This window comes from Egretta garzetta, unplaced genomic scaffold (genome assembly GCF_000687185.1).
Source record: "Egretta garzetta isolate BGI_Z169 unplaced genomic scaffold, ASM68718v1 scaffold198, whole genome shotgun sequence".
Classification (NCBI taxonomy): domain Eukaryota; kingdom Metazoa; phylum Chordata; class Aves; order Pelecaniformes; family Ardeidae; genus Egretta; species Egretta garzetta.
In genome coordinates, this window is record NW_009260398.1 from 57568 (window position 1) to 70679 (window position 13112).

At 44.0% G+C, this 13112-nt stretch overlaps 1 protein-coding gene across 8 annotated transcripts in view; it reads right to left on the reverse strand.

The window, feature by feature from the left end:
* Positions 1-13112, reverse strand: part of RIN2 (Ras and Rab interactor 2) — a 74105-nt gene that overhangs the window by 44940 nt on the left and 16053 nt on the right. For 2 of the 8 annotated variants that reach the window (XM_035898622.1, XM_035898629.1), the window contains exons 1-2: positions 3288-3437; positions 1890-1972 (exon numbers count right to left, since the gene is read on the reverse strand). In XM_035898622.1, coding sequence (XP_035754515.1) covers positions 1890-1972; positions 3288-3407 — 203 coding nt within the window. In that variant the 5' untranslated portion in view covers positions 3408-3437. Of the gene's footprint in view, positions 1-1889; positions 1975-3287; positions 3438-7942; positions 8020-9335; positions 9428-13112 lie in introns of those variants that run through there. The other 6 variants (XM_035898626.1, XM_035898624.1, XM_035898625.1 and 3 more) reach the window with 6 other exon arrangements.

The window sequence follows — 13112 nt, forward strand, 5'->3', positions numbered from 1 at the left end:
AGGCACAACACAGGACGAATCAGCTCTGCATAAGCAGCTTCACCTCAGTCTTTACACCCAGGAGACCACTTGCAGCCATAAAGAGCCATCACGCTAGCAAGTGCGCCCTGATCTCCAACACATCCACAGAGATTAAGTGGCTCACAGGCCAACAGTTTGCACAACAGAAGAGCTTTTCAGCATCCTTCCCTGAGAAGTACACAGCACCAGGAGCTCTCCACAGAAGCCCCCATGGGCTTTCAGCCACCACCTCAACGCCTGCCTTGCTGTGTTGCTTTCTGGCTGTTGGCCGATTTAACTGTGTTAACTGGCTTTCACCTGCCTTTAGGGGAAAAAACCCAACCAAACAAAAAAAACCCCACCAAAAACCAAACTCATGAAACAAGTGCCTTCCAGAAAACAAAATCCCTGGGCACTACAGCAAAGAATTCTAATCCAAGTTGTATAATAACACGATAACATGCTCAAAAATTCAAGCTGACACTCCACACTATCATTTCATGTATCCGTTTGACCCCAGAAGATGGAACAATGCAAAGGAATTTAAGTACTGTATCACCTCCCTACAGCTCCTTGGTTAGTTCCTTTGTTCACTGACACCTGAAAGCTAACCGTGGCAGCATGCTTAGGGACAGGGCTCAGTGGTGGGATGGCAGGGTTAGGTTAACCGTTGGGCTTGATGATCTTAAAGGGCTTTTCCAACCTCAATGATTCTATGATTCTATGCTTTCCAATACCCCATTTATCTTTGGAAGTTATTTTAAGCTATTTTTGTATGGCTGCCACTTTCAGCCTCTTTAACACAACCGCCTTTTACATCTTTGTCTGGGAAAGGCACCTGCTTAAGATTAAAGCCCTTGGAAAAAATATTTTAAAACAGGTTTTAACTTATAAACGCTTTAAATCAGAATAGCATAAAGGCAAGCACTGCAGAACAGTTTTATCTTGAAGACATTGTGATCTTAACGCTTTTTAATGTGTAGGTCTCCCTCGAAGAGAACTTGTTAGAAACTGTCTTTCCCGGGAGGCATTCTTCTGTGTTTAGCTATTTTGTTTTTCTTTTTCTAAAGAGAACTTAAACAAAACGGCACATTTCGAGGAGTCTTACGCTCATATTCTCTTCTACAGGCCAAATTTCTCAGGTATACTACACATCCTCCATGACACAAGGCAGTCTTTCCTTGGTCTGTGAAAAGTCAGTGCATCCTGGACGAGGAAACTAGGGCAAGCGCTGAGCATCAAACCTGGTCCTGACCTGCAAAGTCCCCCAGAACGCGACACACTCCGCAGTCAAACCGTGGCTCACCAGCTACCAGCAGGTACTGCACCTGAACTAAAACATTTACCTTCAGGAATAAAAACCTCTTTTTAAAAAAAAAAAAAAAAAAAAAAAACCCGCCAATATTTTCTGCAAATGGCAACTAATTTTCCTTAAATTTTTTCATGTAAAAAAAAAAAAAAGAGGTACTCTTCTGATTAGAAGAAGTCTTTTGGAGTTGCATCATTTGGGTGTTCTTGCAATTAACTGACACATACTGTTACAACAGCACCTGACAGATTATTTTCTATCAAATAACGCAAGGTGTACTCATGATTTTATGACATAATTTCTGAAGTATTTAGGATCAGTTAAACTTCTGGCCATTACACAGTGTATGTGATGCTTGCATGATTAGCATTATGCAAGGCGAGCTGTTAATAATAGGTTTCTACAAAACGCAGGAAAGATCCTGCGTGCGTACTATTATTAGATCCAACCCTGAAAAAACAAGCAGCAGCAGAAGGCTGCTGCCTTCTTAGTGGAAGGCTCAGAATATTTGAATTCTTCAGATTTTTCTATTCACAAAGAGTGCAATTCCTATTTTGCTGAAGCTACTGGGAAAACTCACCCATTGGTTTCAACAGATTTGAAATCAAGCCCAAAAGAGGCAGTTTCCAAAGTTGAAGTGCACAGATAATTTGTCAGAGGCTCCTGTTAGTGTAAAAACACACACATTAGCACCAAGACTTAAAAAGTAATCTGAAGACATCTGTCACAGATTGTTTAGAACTATGAAATAGATATTACCCCGCTACATTACAGAAAGAAGAGGTTTACATGGAAAGAAATATATTTTAAAGTATGACATCTTCTCAGGTGGTGAATTATTTAACAGAAAAAACACCCCCAAAATTAAAAGGAGACCTTATATAACGTGACAAACAGCCATTTCTGTGTCTGATATTCTTCCTTTGGAGGTTATTCCTGATAATGTACTGTTCTGGAAGTTAAAAAGAAACTACAATACAACCACTGTAATCCCAAACAGTAATTATGACTCTGTCACGGTTTAACCCCAGCTGGCAACTGAGCACCACACAGCCACTCACTCACTGTCCGTCCCGTCCGCCCCACCGGTGGGATGGGGTAGCAATTCAGAAGAGTAAAAGTGAGAAGACGTGTGGGTTGAGATAAGAACAGTTTTAATAACTGAAATAAAATACAATAAAACAGTAGTAGTAATAATAATAAAAGAACATACAAAGCAGGTGATGCACGATGCAATCGCTCAGCACCCACTGACCGGTGCCCAGCCAGTCCCCGAGCAGTGGCCCCCCCAGCCAATTTTCCCCCAGCTTATATACTGAGCATGACATCATGGTGTGGAATAGCCCTGGGGCCAGCTGGGGTCGGCTGTCCTGGCCGTGCCCCCTCCCAGCTCCTTGTGCCCCCAGCAGAGCAGGGGAAGCTGAAAAAGTCTTTGATGGGTATAAGCACTACTTAGCAACAACTAAACCCTCAGTGAGTTATCAACACTGTTCTCATCCTAAATCCAAAACACAGCACTGTGTCAGCTACTAGGAAGAAAATTAACTCCATCCCAGCCAAAACCAGGACAGATTCAGACAGCATGAATTCACATAGCAGCCCAGTACAGTATTCCGTAACCAAACCTATCCTAAACATTAGATTGCCACAAATACCCATGTACTATGATTGTTTACATTCCTAGAATCCATGAATGAAATAATGAAATGCAAACATCCTAAACCACGACATTTCCTTTCATAACGCATCACGCTATGCTCATTGTCAGCTGATTCCTCATTCAACAAGTCTGATCTTCTAGAAGCTGGTAGGGGTGACAACATCATTCCTACATACAGGCCACAAACATAACTCATCGCAGCTCCCCAGCGCTCTCCTACCAGAGCACATACATTCCATTTTTGCATTTTACATCTTTCAGGATGTCATATAAGCAGCAAAAATGAGAGCGAGTGTTCACGAGAAGCACCACACTCACCTTTCTGAAGCTGCTCTGTGCTCTCCACTGCTGTGCATCAGGGAACGCACATGCCTGGGGCCAGACACAGACCCCTGCCTCGCTTAGAAGCCCAGCACAGCTACAGGTCTTCTCACTCATTCAACTCATGAAGAGTTTCCCAGTCCCAAGAGGAAGATGGGTGGCTTTGACTTGATGTCTGTTTCAGGACATTTTTAGAAAAATCATTCATCCATCACTGCAAGGCAACTGAATTCCTGGGGTTTTGTGCTGGAATAGAAATAAGCTTGTACAGAGAAGTAACGAAACTGCCATCTTTCTGAGACCACATGCGTGCTTCTAATTGGCAAGGGAACACAGGCTGAAGACAGCAAGGATCGGTATGAGACTAGACAAATGAGCCTCCACACTTACAACCCCCCTTTCCTGCCAGCATCTCATTTTTCATTCTTTCTGGAAACCTGCATCCTCTTTTCCTTCCTGTTTTGATAAGCAGAGCAGAGCAGCTCTCAAAGAGCACCCTGTGTGACAAGGTGGCAAAGTGCCAGAAACAAGCCAAACTGGGAATGCTATTTCTGGACTTGTCCAAATGTCTGAATACAATTAAATATTTTGATACGTGGCTGCAATTTCTGGCTATTTTGCACAGCGAACTATGAATTCCCAAGACCACTAACATTATTTGGTGTCTTATTCATCATCAAGCAATGGAAGTTTTACCCAGTGTTTGATGTTGGGACAGAAAGGCTTTAGTGGTGTAAAACCTCTGATGCCCATTGGAACAGGTTAAACGTTTTGACAAGAAGGAGGATGGTTTGGTATGTTTTTGTCAGAGGCATATATTCAGTTCCTTGCTTTACCACAGACTCCCTCTGCAACCACTGACAACTACTCAGTCCCAGAATAACCCAAGCCTAACTCCATCTTTGCTTCATTTTCACTACTTGCTAGCTCTGAGCCTTCATCAATTGCTGTGGGTGTTGTATACCTGGACTTCAGCAAAGCCTTCGACACAGTCTCCCACAGCATTCTCCTGGAGAAGCTGGCGGTTCATGGCCTAGATGGATGTACTCTTCGCTGGGTTAAAAACTGGCTGGATGGCCGAGCCCAGAGAGTCGTGGTGAATGGAGCTAAATCCAGTTGGCAGCCGGTCACAAGCGGTGTTCCCCAGGGCTCAGTTCTAGGGCCAGTCCTGTTTAATATCTTTATCAATGACCTGGATGAGGGGATTGAGTGTGCCCTCAGTGAATTTGCAGACGACACCAAACTGGGTGGTAGTGTTGATCTGCTTGAGGGTAGGAGGGCTCTGCAGAGGGACCTGGACAGGCTGGATCGATGGGCCGAGGCCAACTATATGAGGTTCAACAAGGCCAAGTGCCGGGTCCTGCACTTTGGTCACAACAACCCCATGCAGTGATCGTGGCCCTGTACTCGGTGGTGGTGAGGCTGCACCTTGAATACTGTGCTCAGTTTTGGGCCCCTCACTACAAGAAAGATGTTGCATTGCTGGAACATGTCCAGAGGAGAGCCACAAAGCTGGTGAGGGGCCTAGAGCACAAGTCTGATGAGGATCAGCTGAGGGAACTGGGGTTGTTTAGTCTGGAGAAGAGGAGGCTGAGGGTAGACCTTATTGCCCTCTACAACTGTCTGAAAGGAGGTTGTAGTGAGGGGGGGGTCGGTCTCTTCTCCCTGGTAACAGATGATAGGACGAGGGGGAATGGTTTGAAGCTGCACCAGGGCAGGGTTAGGCTAGACATTAGGAAAAACTTCTTCACCGAAAGGGTTGTCAGGCTCTGGAATGGGCTGCCCAGGGAGGTGGTTGAGTCCTCATCCCTGGGGGGATTTAAAAGAAGGATAGATGAGGTGCTTAGGGACAGGGTTTAGTGATGGCAGGGTTAGGTTAAAGGTTGGACTCGATGATCTCAAAGGTCTTTTCCAACCAAAGTGATTCTATGATTCTAAGGTATAAAGACTCCGAAGAATTTAGCCTATAAAACTACGGACCTTCACTCTTTGTAAAACGAGGCCAATACTGTTTTCCTGGTGTACTAAGTCAAAAGAATTAACGTTAAAAAACTAAGAGATGGTTAGAAGCTGCAGCAATGGGAACTATTTAAGAACCAGAAAGAAAAGTAAAGTTGGAGTTTCCCACTGGTATTTGCCAATGAATTTTCTCGTAAACGTTGCTGAGAATGGTAAGATACTCTTTATGATGTTTTAAGTGCCCTGAGAAACTGGGTGCCAGCATGCTAAGGATTTCTTGGGCAACTGTAAAGTAACAAGCATGAGGAGAGCCACATGCAGAAGTACACCACACAGCCTGTGCCTCTGGGAGAGCATTCGGAAGTACAGGTCACACAGCTAAAAGGCTGCACCTTAATTACTAGGTCTCCTAAACACAGACAGACAAGGCAAATTAAAATAATAGAAACTGAAAAAATCCGATGTGCCAAGTTTTTTCTTTGCTCACCCATCCAGCTGTAGCACACGTAACTGTTGTCACAACTTTACAAATGCAGGAGAGGGAAAGAAAAGAGAAGGTAATTCTGTCGTACGCCCAAGTGCACACACAGACACCAGGTACGCTACACACAGGCTGTCGCCACCGACTGCCTGCGGTTTCCAATTCAACGCCGTAGGTTCAGAACGGCGGCCCAACAGTACAACTTCCCAGGGATGGCGAGACGTTTGAAATGGTGGCTTTGAGGCACCCTTTACCCCCACGATTCTTTAGGCTGTTCCCCTGCCAGGCTGTTCTTAGGAAAATTTAGGACAACCTTAGTTTCTTAATTGACAATGCTTCTTATGGCCTTAAGAGTCCAGTGTCTTGAAATTGCTCAGGCATACTGCATTCTTATCATTCTGAGTAACTACAACAATGACACCATGAACAGGAGGCACACAAAATAGCTATTCCAGCATCTACTTTCCACGCAAGAATTACTTACATGAGGAAATACCAAAGGACTGCAGAAAATTACATGGGCACTTGCTTACAGTCCCACTGACATCACCACTCCTTCAGCACTCGCTTAAGCAACAACCTAGAAATATTGCTCCCAAGTGAGACGGTTTCTTGCTATGATTTGAAAATATGACCATTCTCTCCGTGGACAGCCATCAAACAAGGCTGATGTTTGTGCTTATGAGGTAGGAGACATAACAAAAGTGTGTTGCAAAACGGAGAAGCTGTTCCTATCACCAGAAGACCCTGTTTATTGCTGAAGCTCTGGGCAAGCCGAAGAGGAAAACACACTGTCACTGCAGCACTGATCGTTTTTTTCCTAAAGATTGGCCTGGTAAGATTGCCTTAAGATAAAGAAAACATGCAACACGTGAAACAAACACGTCAAGGTGTGTGTGCGTCACTACAACAGTACTACGAAGCTTCTGACACGGAACCTGGTCCTACTCACTGCACCGGTGGTCATTACAGTTCTGCATGTGCTAAGGCAGCAGCCACCACTTGCTTGGTTCTCCTTTGCCTGTAGCCTGTCATGAATGCATTTAACATCTGCTAGAACATGCGCTCCCCCAAGCATTAGGGTCAGGTTCAGGCAGCAAAGAACGGCCTTTCTGTCCCAGAGATATAGCGGGCACGGAGACAGCGCCACCTGAACCGTGTGGCAGGGACCCACACGGGGAGTGCGGCGTGCTAGGAGCAGCGGAGGAGGCAGCAGCCAGAAGCCAGTAAAGAGGCAGCTGCTTGCCACTACTTAGAGCTTTTGCCTGGTCAATCTCATTTGCTGCAGTATGAGAAAAAGAAAAACTGTATGCTTCTTTTTTAATATAAGCTGAGATGGCAGCAAATATTAGCATCCTTCACTGGAAGAAGCTACAGCATGCAATGAATATTCAAAGGGAAGCGATCAAGGTAAGTTAATTGAATGCTCAGAAGCAACTGTAAATTCCGATTGCTCCTTAGAGCAAAGCCTTGCCCAGCAAGACAGCCATGTGACCTTGGCATCATATAAACAGCAAAATTCTAGTGCAGAACAGACAAATTCAGCTCTATTGAACCCTGATCCCAAGCTGGTCTCTGTGACAGTTTACTCTCATCCTCACATCAGAAAAATACACCTAACTTCCTGGCCAGTGGTAGGACCTGATGGTTCGATAGGTCAGCAAACTTTCAATGGTGGCACTGCCTGGACGCTATTCTCCCTGTCCTGCTCTCTAGAAGTATATGGTGTTTGCAGCTGTACTCACACTGTGCACATGAATCACAAATGGCAGAATGGCAGGGGTTGGAAGGAGATCATCGTGTCCAACCCCCCAAAGGGGGGCATGGTTAACTACATTTCAGATCAACTAATCCTCCAGAAGAAAATGTTAGCTACAGTCCTCTCTACAATTAACTTCAGCACTGCCTCCAGACCTCCTCTGTTACACATAGATAAAACACAGTTAATGGGATTCAATCGTATTTTGAAAACTGTACTGATAACTCTTACTACACCTCTGCTTTTTGTGACGCCAACCTGAAAGACGACAGTTCTCCAGTCTCTCCCCTGCATCAAGTCTCTCTCTGTCATATGAAAAGACCAAAACTTCTTCCCACGTTCCCCTAGAAAACAGTAAGCTCACTGCAGCCCTGAAAGCCCTCTGACTGATCCCCCAAAGCCTTAACAAGCAGAGCAGAAGGCAGAAGAGAGGACACAGTGACCAATGCTTACTTTTGCAGTGTGATTGTTCATGCCTTAGCTCAGCTGCTACTGCTGAGCCAATCTGGGGCCAATCATGCACGTTAACTCTGCAGGAAATACCAACAAAAAGCAAAATTAAGTCATCAAGTTTAATCCTTGCCAGAAGTTCTCAGAGACAGAAGTGATTTGTAACTCTGCAGAAGCAAAGGTAAGCACACAAGACCCAATGACAGCAGGCAGCCAATCTAAAGTACATCCCTTCTCATGCAGTTCCCAAGGTTCCATCTTCCAGCTGTAATGAGATTAGCGGGACAAAAATCAGGTATTCATGCCCAGGAAAAAAAAGCATTTCTAAAGAGTTCCAGGGAGTGTCTGAAGGTGCTTCAACTGAGGGCTCTACCCCCCTGCAGCTCTGAGTACCACCTCAAGTCTGGAGAGGCCTCTACCCGTGCCTGTACTCCCAGGGGCATTAGGAGAGCATATGTTGCATCCTGCCTTTCCTGGCCCCTTTCAGACATTGCCATCCACCAGCTCTATTCCGTGATGAAATGGAATTGGGGGGGAGGCAGAAGGGATCTCACTTGAAACATATTTCCCACTGGAATATGCTGTATTAGGTGTGCTCTAAGACTCAAAACAGTCCCCAGAACACAGAAACCCTACATGGAATTCTGTTTTCTCTCTATAAGTACGTCCATGCCAGAACAGAACTGCCAGCTTGCAGTGCTGGTATCATAAGGAAGCTGGGCTGAGCATCTCAAGGGAGGAAGCACTAGGCTCCTTCAAAGTATGTCTGCACCTGAAGACACAGCCACCTGCCTTGCTGGACTTTTGGGAGTCGGGCAATGAGCTAAGCACCAGCTTCTTGCTGATTTCAACCAAGATGCACTTAGGCTTTAAAAAAAACCAACCAACCAAAACTCACAAACAAAGCAAAACCACCAAAACACAAGAACGACCGAAACAGACATTGAGAATACAAATACAGTATTTTTGTAAGTGTTCAGATCACACACAAATAAGGAGCCCCCAACAATTTTTCTTAAAATAGGCAAGGAAATGAAACCAATTTTTCAATCCAATAATGGAAATCATAAATCTGTACCACAACTCGAAGCTACACAAATCCAGGTTATGAAAGCTCTAATAATTGTATGCCTATGCATAATAAAGCTTATGTTCTCAGCACTGGCAGCAAAGAAAGCCACAAGCTGTTTTACACCATATATTCTATTCAGTGTACAGGAAAACAACATACACACAAAATAACTGGATAGTGATCTAACCATGGATACCACCTGTAAAAAGAGATGCTCACTGAAGTGCTTCCTACTGCAGAAAAGGCTCGCTATGTATCACAGACTGTACTGCACATTCTGCATAAACCCACGTGCTTTATGTTCTGTATAAATATCCCATTTACCTTAAAGAAACTTCCTCTTTTGTCCAGACAACGGGCTTTCATTGTCAAAGACGACATTTTCCCTGGAAGACTCCACTGTATGCCTTGAACTCCTGCAAGTAGAAACGTTTTGTTTAATGGTTAGTCCAGCCTGTAGGAAATTCCTTTCTAAGCCGCAGAAACAGTCACGACAAGCCTTCTGCCAAAACCCTTTCTGTCAACAACATGGTGCCATTTATTTCCTACCAGAGTCCTTACATATGCCTTTAGTCTATTATTTTTCCATAAATTGCTTCAAAAAGACAGTGCTACTCAGAGTTCTATGTTTCTCCCTTCTCTTCACAGCTGATCTGAGTAGATTTTAATGTGCTCATTAAAAAAGAATGCTAAAACATAACGATTGCTTTGTTTGTTTGCTTGACCTCAGTGTGAAGTACAAATAGAACAAAACGTTTGATACCACTACCATCCGCTCTCAAACATTACAGTATTAATGGTGCTGACAAGAGGGGAAGAAAAAAAAATTTAAAATCACTCACAAAGGAGAAAACACATTACCATGAATGCAAAAAAACCCACCACCACCAAAAAAGGCATTGCCCCCCCCAACCAACCCCAAACACCACCATCCCCAAAATTGTACTTGAAGTTGCTAAAGTAGAATTAAGTCTTCTGAGAGTCATGTCCAAGTAAGAAACTGAAGATGCAGCGAGAAAGCTCCACCAGTTAAACTGAATGAACTGAATTTAAGAGAGAATGCAGTAACATCTAACTAGAACATGTGCACACAATGAGAAATATCACTGGGGCAATCGCCAGCTGATTAGCAGAGTTCCTCTAAAGTCACAACTGATTCACATCAGTAATCTGTGAACAAGCTTCTGAACTAAACAGGAGCCCAGTTCCATGGCTGAAAAGTCCTAGGATTTTTAACACTGAGCTTATAATTGCATGTACATAGCCTAACTCCTCTCCTTGCTCACGCCTGTACTGACCACATCACAGGCAGTTTGCTGGGAGTTTCAGTTGCCTAAATGGTAAATATTGCAGGTGCAAAACATTAAAGACTAGGGTACAGACAACTTTTGATTTGATACAAGCAGAAATTAAAAAAATAAATGGCAGTGAAAAGCAGGTTTAGTGGCACAGCTGCAGATGGAGCTTGAGCACAACAAAGCAGCCAGGACAGAGAATGCAGGGAGTTAAAAAAGCAGATCTGACTCATACCCCCCCGCACACACACAGAGAGACAGGCTTCCCATTCCCTCTGACGCCATCGACAGGGGCAAATAGGAGCAAGGAAGAGGAGCTTAAAAGAAAAAGGGTTAAATGAAAAGCCCTGGCAAGCACAAGTACTGGGAAAGGGCGAGAGGTACAAGCAGGAGAAAGAAACATTTCTCCCTTGGCTTTAACACGTAGCAGGAAGGTTTAAATCGTTCACCCTGCTTCCAGAGGTGACAGGAGAGCACTAGAAAAGGTTACATTTTTCCACTCAGATTCTGGTTGAAAAGCAGCCATGCCAGGAAGCTCAGGAGCCAGCCTGTTTTCCAGGCAGAGTTTGCAGACTTTCAAGGTTGAAAGAAAAATCCCGAATTCTGCATTTCTGTGAAAGCCAAACACTAGAGGATGACCAAGAGAATACAAAAAAAAAACCAGCGCTGGGGAAAAATAAATATTAAAAAACCAACCAAACAAACTTTCTTTGTAAACCAGCATACTTAAAGGTCTGCATTCCCAATGAGGCTCCAAAGCACTGTGATCCATGTTGCTTTACTTAAAATCTAACTAACTTGACTGCACCAATCCTAGAAGAGGCTGAAGTCCAGGGAAGCGGGTGGCTTTACCGGTGCTATTGAATCAGTTGAGCTGTGTCTCCTCATTCACCACTTGCACGAGGGTACAGAATAGGTGTTCCACTCTGGGGAGCATCAGGCATTTTAAAGACTTCTGGTATTTTATATTGGCTATTCTAAACAATGTAAAGGTTGCCTTATAACAAGAGGTTTTTTTAATTATAAAATAAAAATGTTTTCTTTCAATGAATTCTGAGAAGGGAATTTGCATCTGAAAGACTCAAGGTGGAAGGAGACCCGAGAAACCCAAAAAGGAATTAGAATAAAAATTAAATTTTCCAAATTGATGCTATCCTTTTAATGACAACACCAAATTCAATTCCACAGAAAAAAACCCAGAGATTTTAAGTGAGTTACATTTAGGGGGTTATGAGCAAGATCATGCAGTTGTATTTGAATGTCTAGTCTCGGTTGTTAATCATTCCGTTTCCGAACAACCACCCCTTCACAGGAAATCTAATGTTTTGTTTTGTTTTTTTTTTTAATTTAACCACAAGGATGTTTGCATGCAATCCTATTACCAAAATAGGATTTTTGGTAATAGGATTTTTACATACATCTTCTTTCAAAACAGAACTGAAGTTTATATGCTTCCACACTCAAATACACAGAGGACTGCAAACATACAAACAGTTTGCACCCCCAAGGAGCAGTATCACTCCAAGTCAGAAGAAAGCCTCAGACAAGACCACTGCTTATTCTGCTTATAAGAGGCTCCTAAGCTCTAAACTTTTCTGTAGTTGCTAATATTGCTACTATGTATGTAGTATTATTACTACCTGTATGACCATAACTCTGGGCCTCAGCTGATCTCAAGTCCTTGCTCTTCCCAGCTCTCCACACAGCCAGCGGATCAATCCTCACCACCCTTGGTGGGCACAGTGCAATTTCAAACTGACATAGGGTAGCCTAAACACCCTTCCCTGTTTGAGTGGGTTTTAGTATTTCTGATTAAAATCAGCACAGAGGGAAACAATGTTGTTGGTTTTTTGCGTGGGTTTTTTTTGTTGTGGGTTTGTTGGGTTTTTTTTGGTGCGCATGTGTTTTTTAGGCCACCCAATGCATACATAGACATTACGACCCACTGGTAAAATGGATGAGCTGGGGTGGGTGCAACACTCCAGAAACTGAGGGTGGGCCCCTACCTGTCTCCCGCCTCCACGTTCAAAGGTACCTCCACACAGCGTGCAGGAACAATGGCAGAAAAACAAACCTACTGTCAGGAGGTTTCATTTCTCTACACAGCTGTCCACATCTGATGCTTATTCAGATGCAAAACAGGCTGAAAAAACACTGCTCTGAAGTTGTCTTTGTTAGATTTGGACAGTATGAGGCTGTCAGAAAGGAACTATCTGCCGTCTTTGGGAAGACGGGTAGAGAAAGACAGCAAAGCATCTCTTCTGTACATATCGGAGACAAGCATTTTCTCCTTCTGTGTTTTAAGGGCTGAGGCAGAGAGTCTATATAGATTTGCTTAGACACTGCCTGGGTGACCGCTCAGAAACCCATCTGAAAATGTCAGCAAGCTGCAGGAGCCAATCCCTGCATAACTGATGTGACCTTTTGTCAGCCATCTGGAAGGTAGCCTCTTCTGTCTTCAAGCAGTCAGTACTTTACCGACTTAGCAGTCTCCCTGGCTCCTGGCTCTCAAAGGGCAGCAGGTGCTAGGCTTCTGCCCGCTGCTCCCATGTTTGGGGGGCTCCCTTCCAGCAGCACGAGTCTCTCCTGCGAGCAGAGCAGTCTTCCCACAGCTCTTCAAATCCAGGACAAAGCTCGTGCGTGTGAAGGACAAGACAGGGCAGGGAAAAGGAATGATTTGTCTGCTTGGCAAATTTCTCTGAAATGCTTCTCTGAAATGCAGTGCTACTCCATGGATGCTAACACCCATATAAGCTTTCAAAAGAACTGGTGCTTTTCATCTTCTTTCTTCCATTCCCTTCTCCTC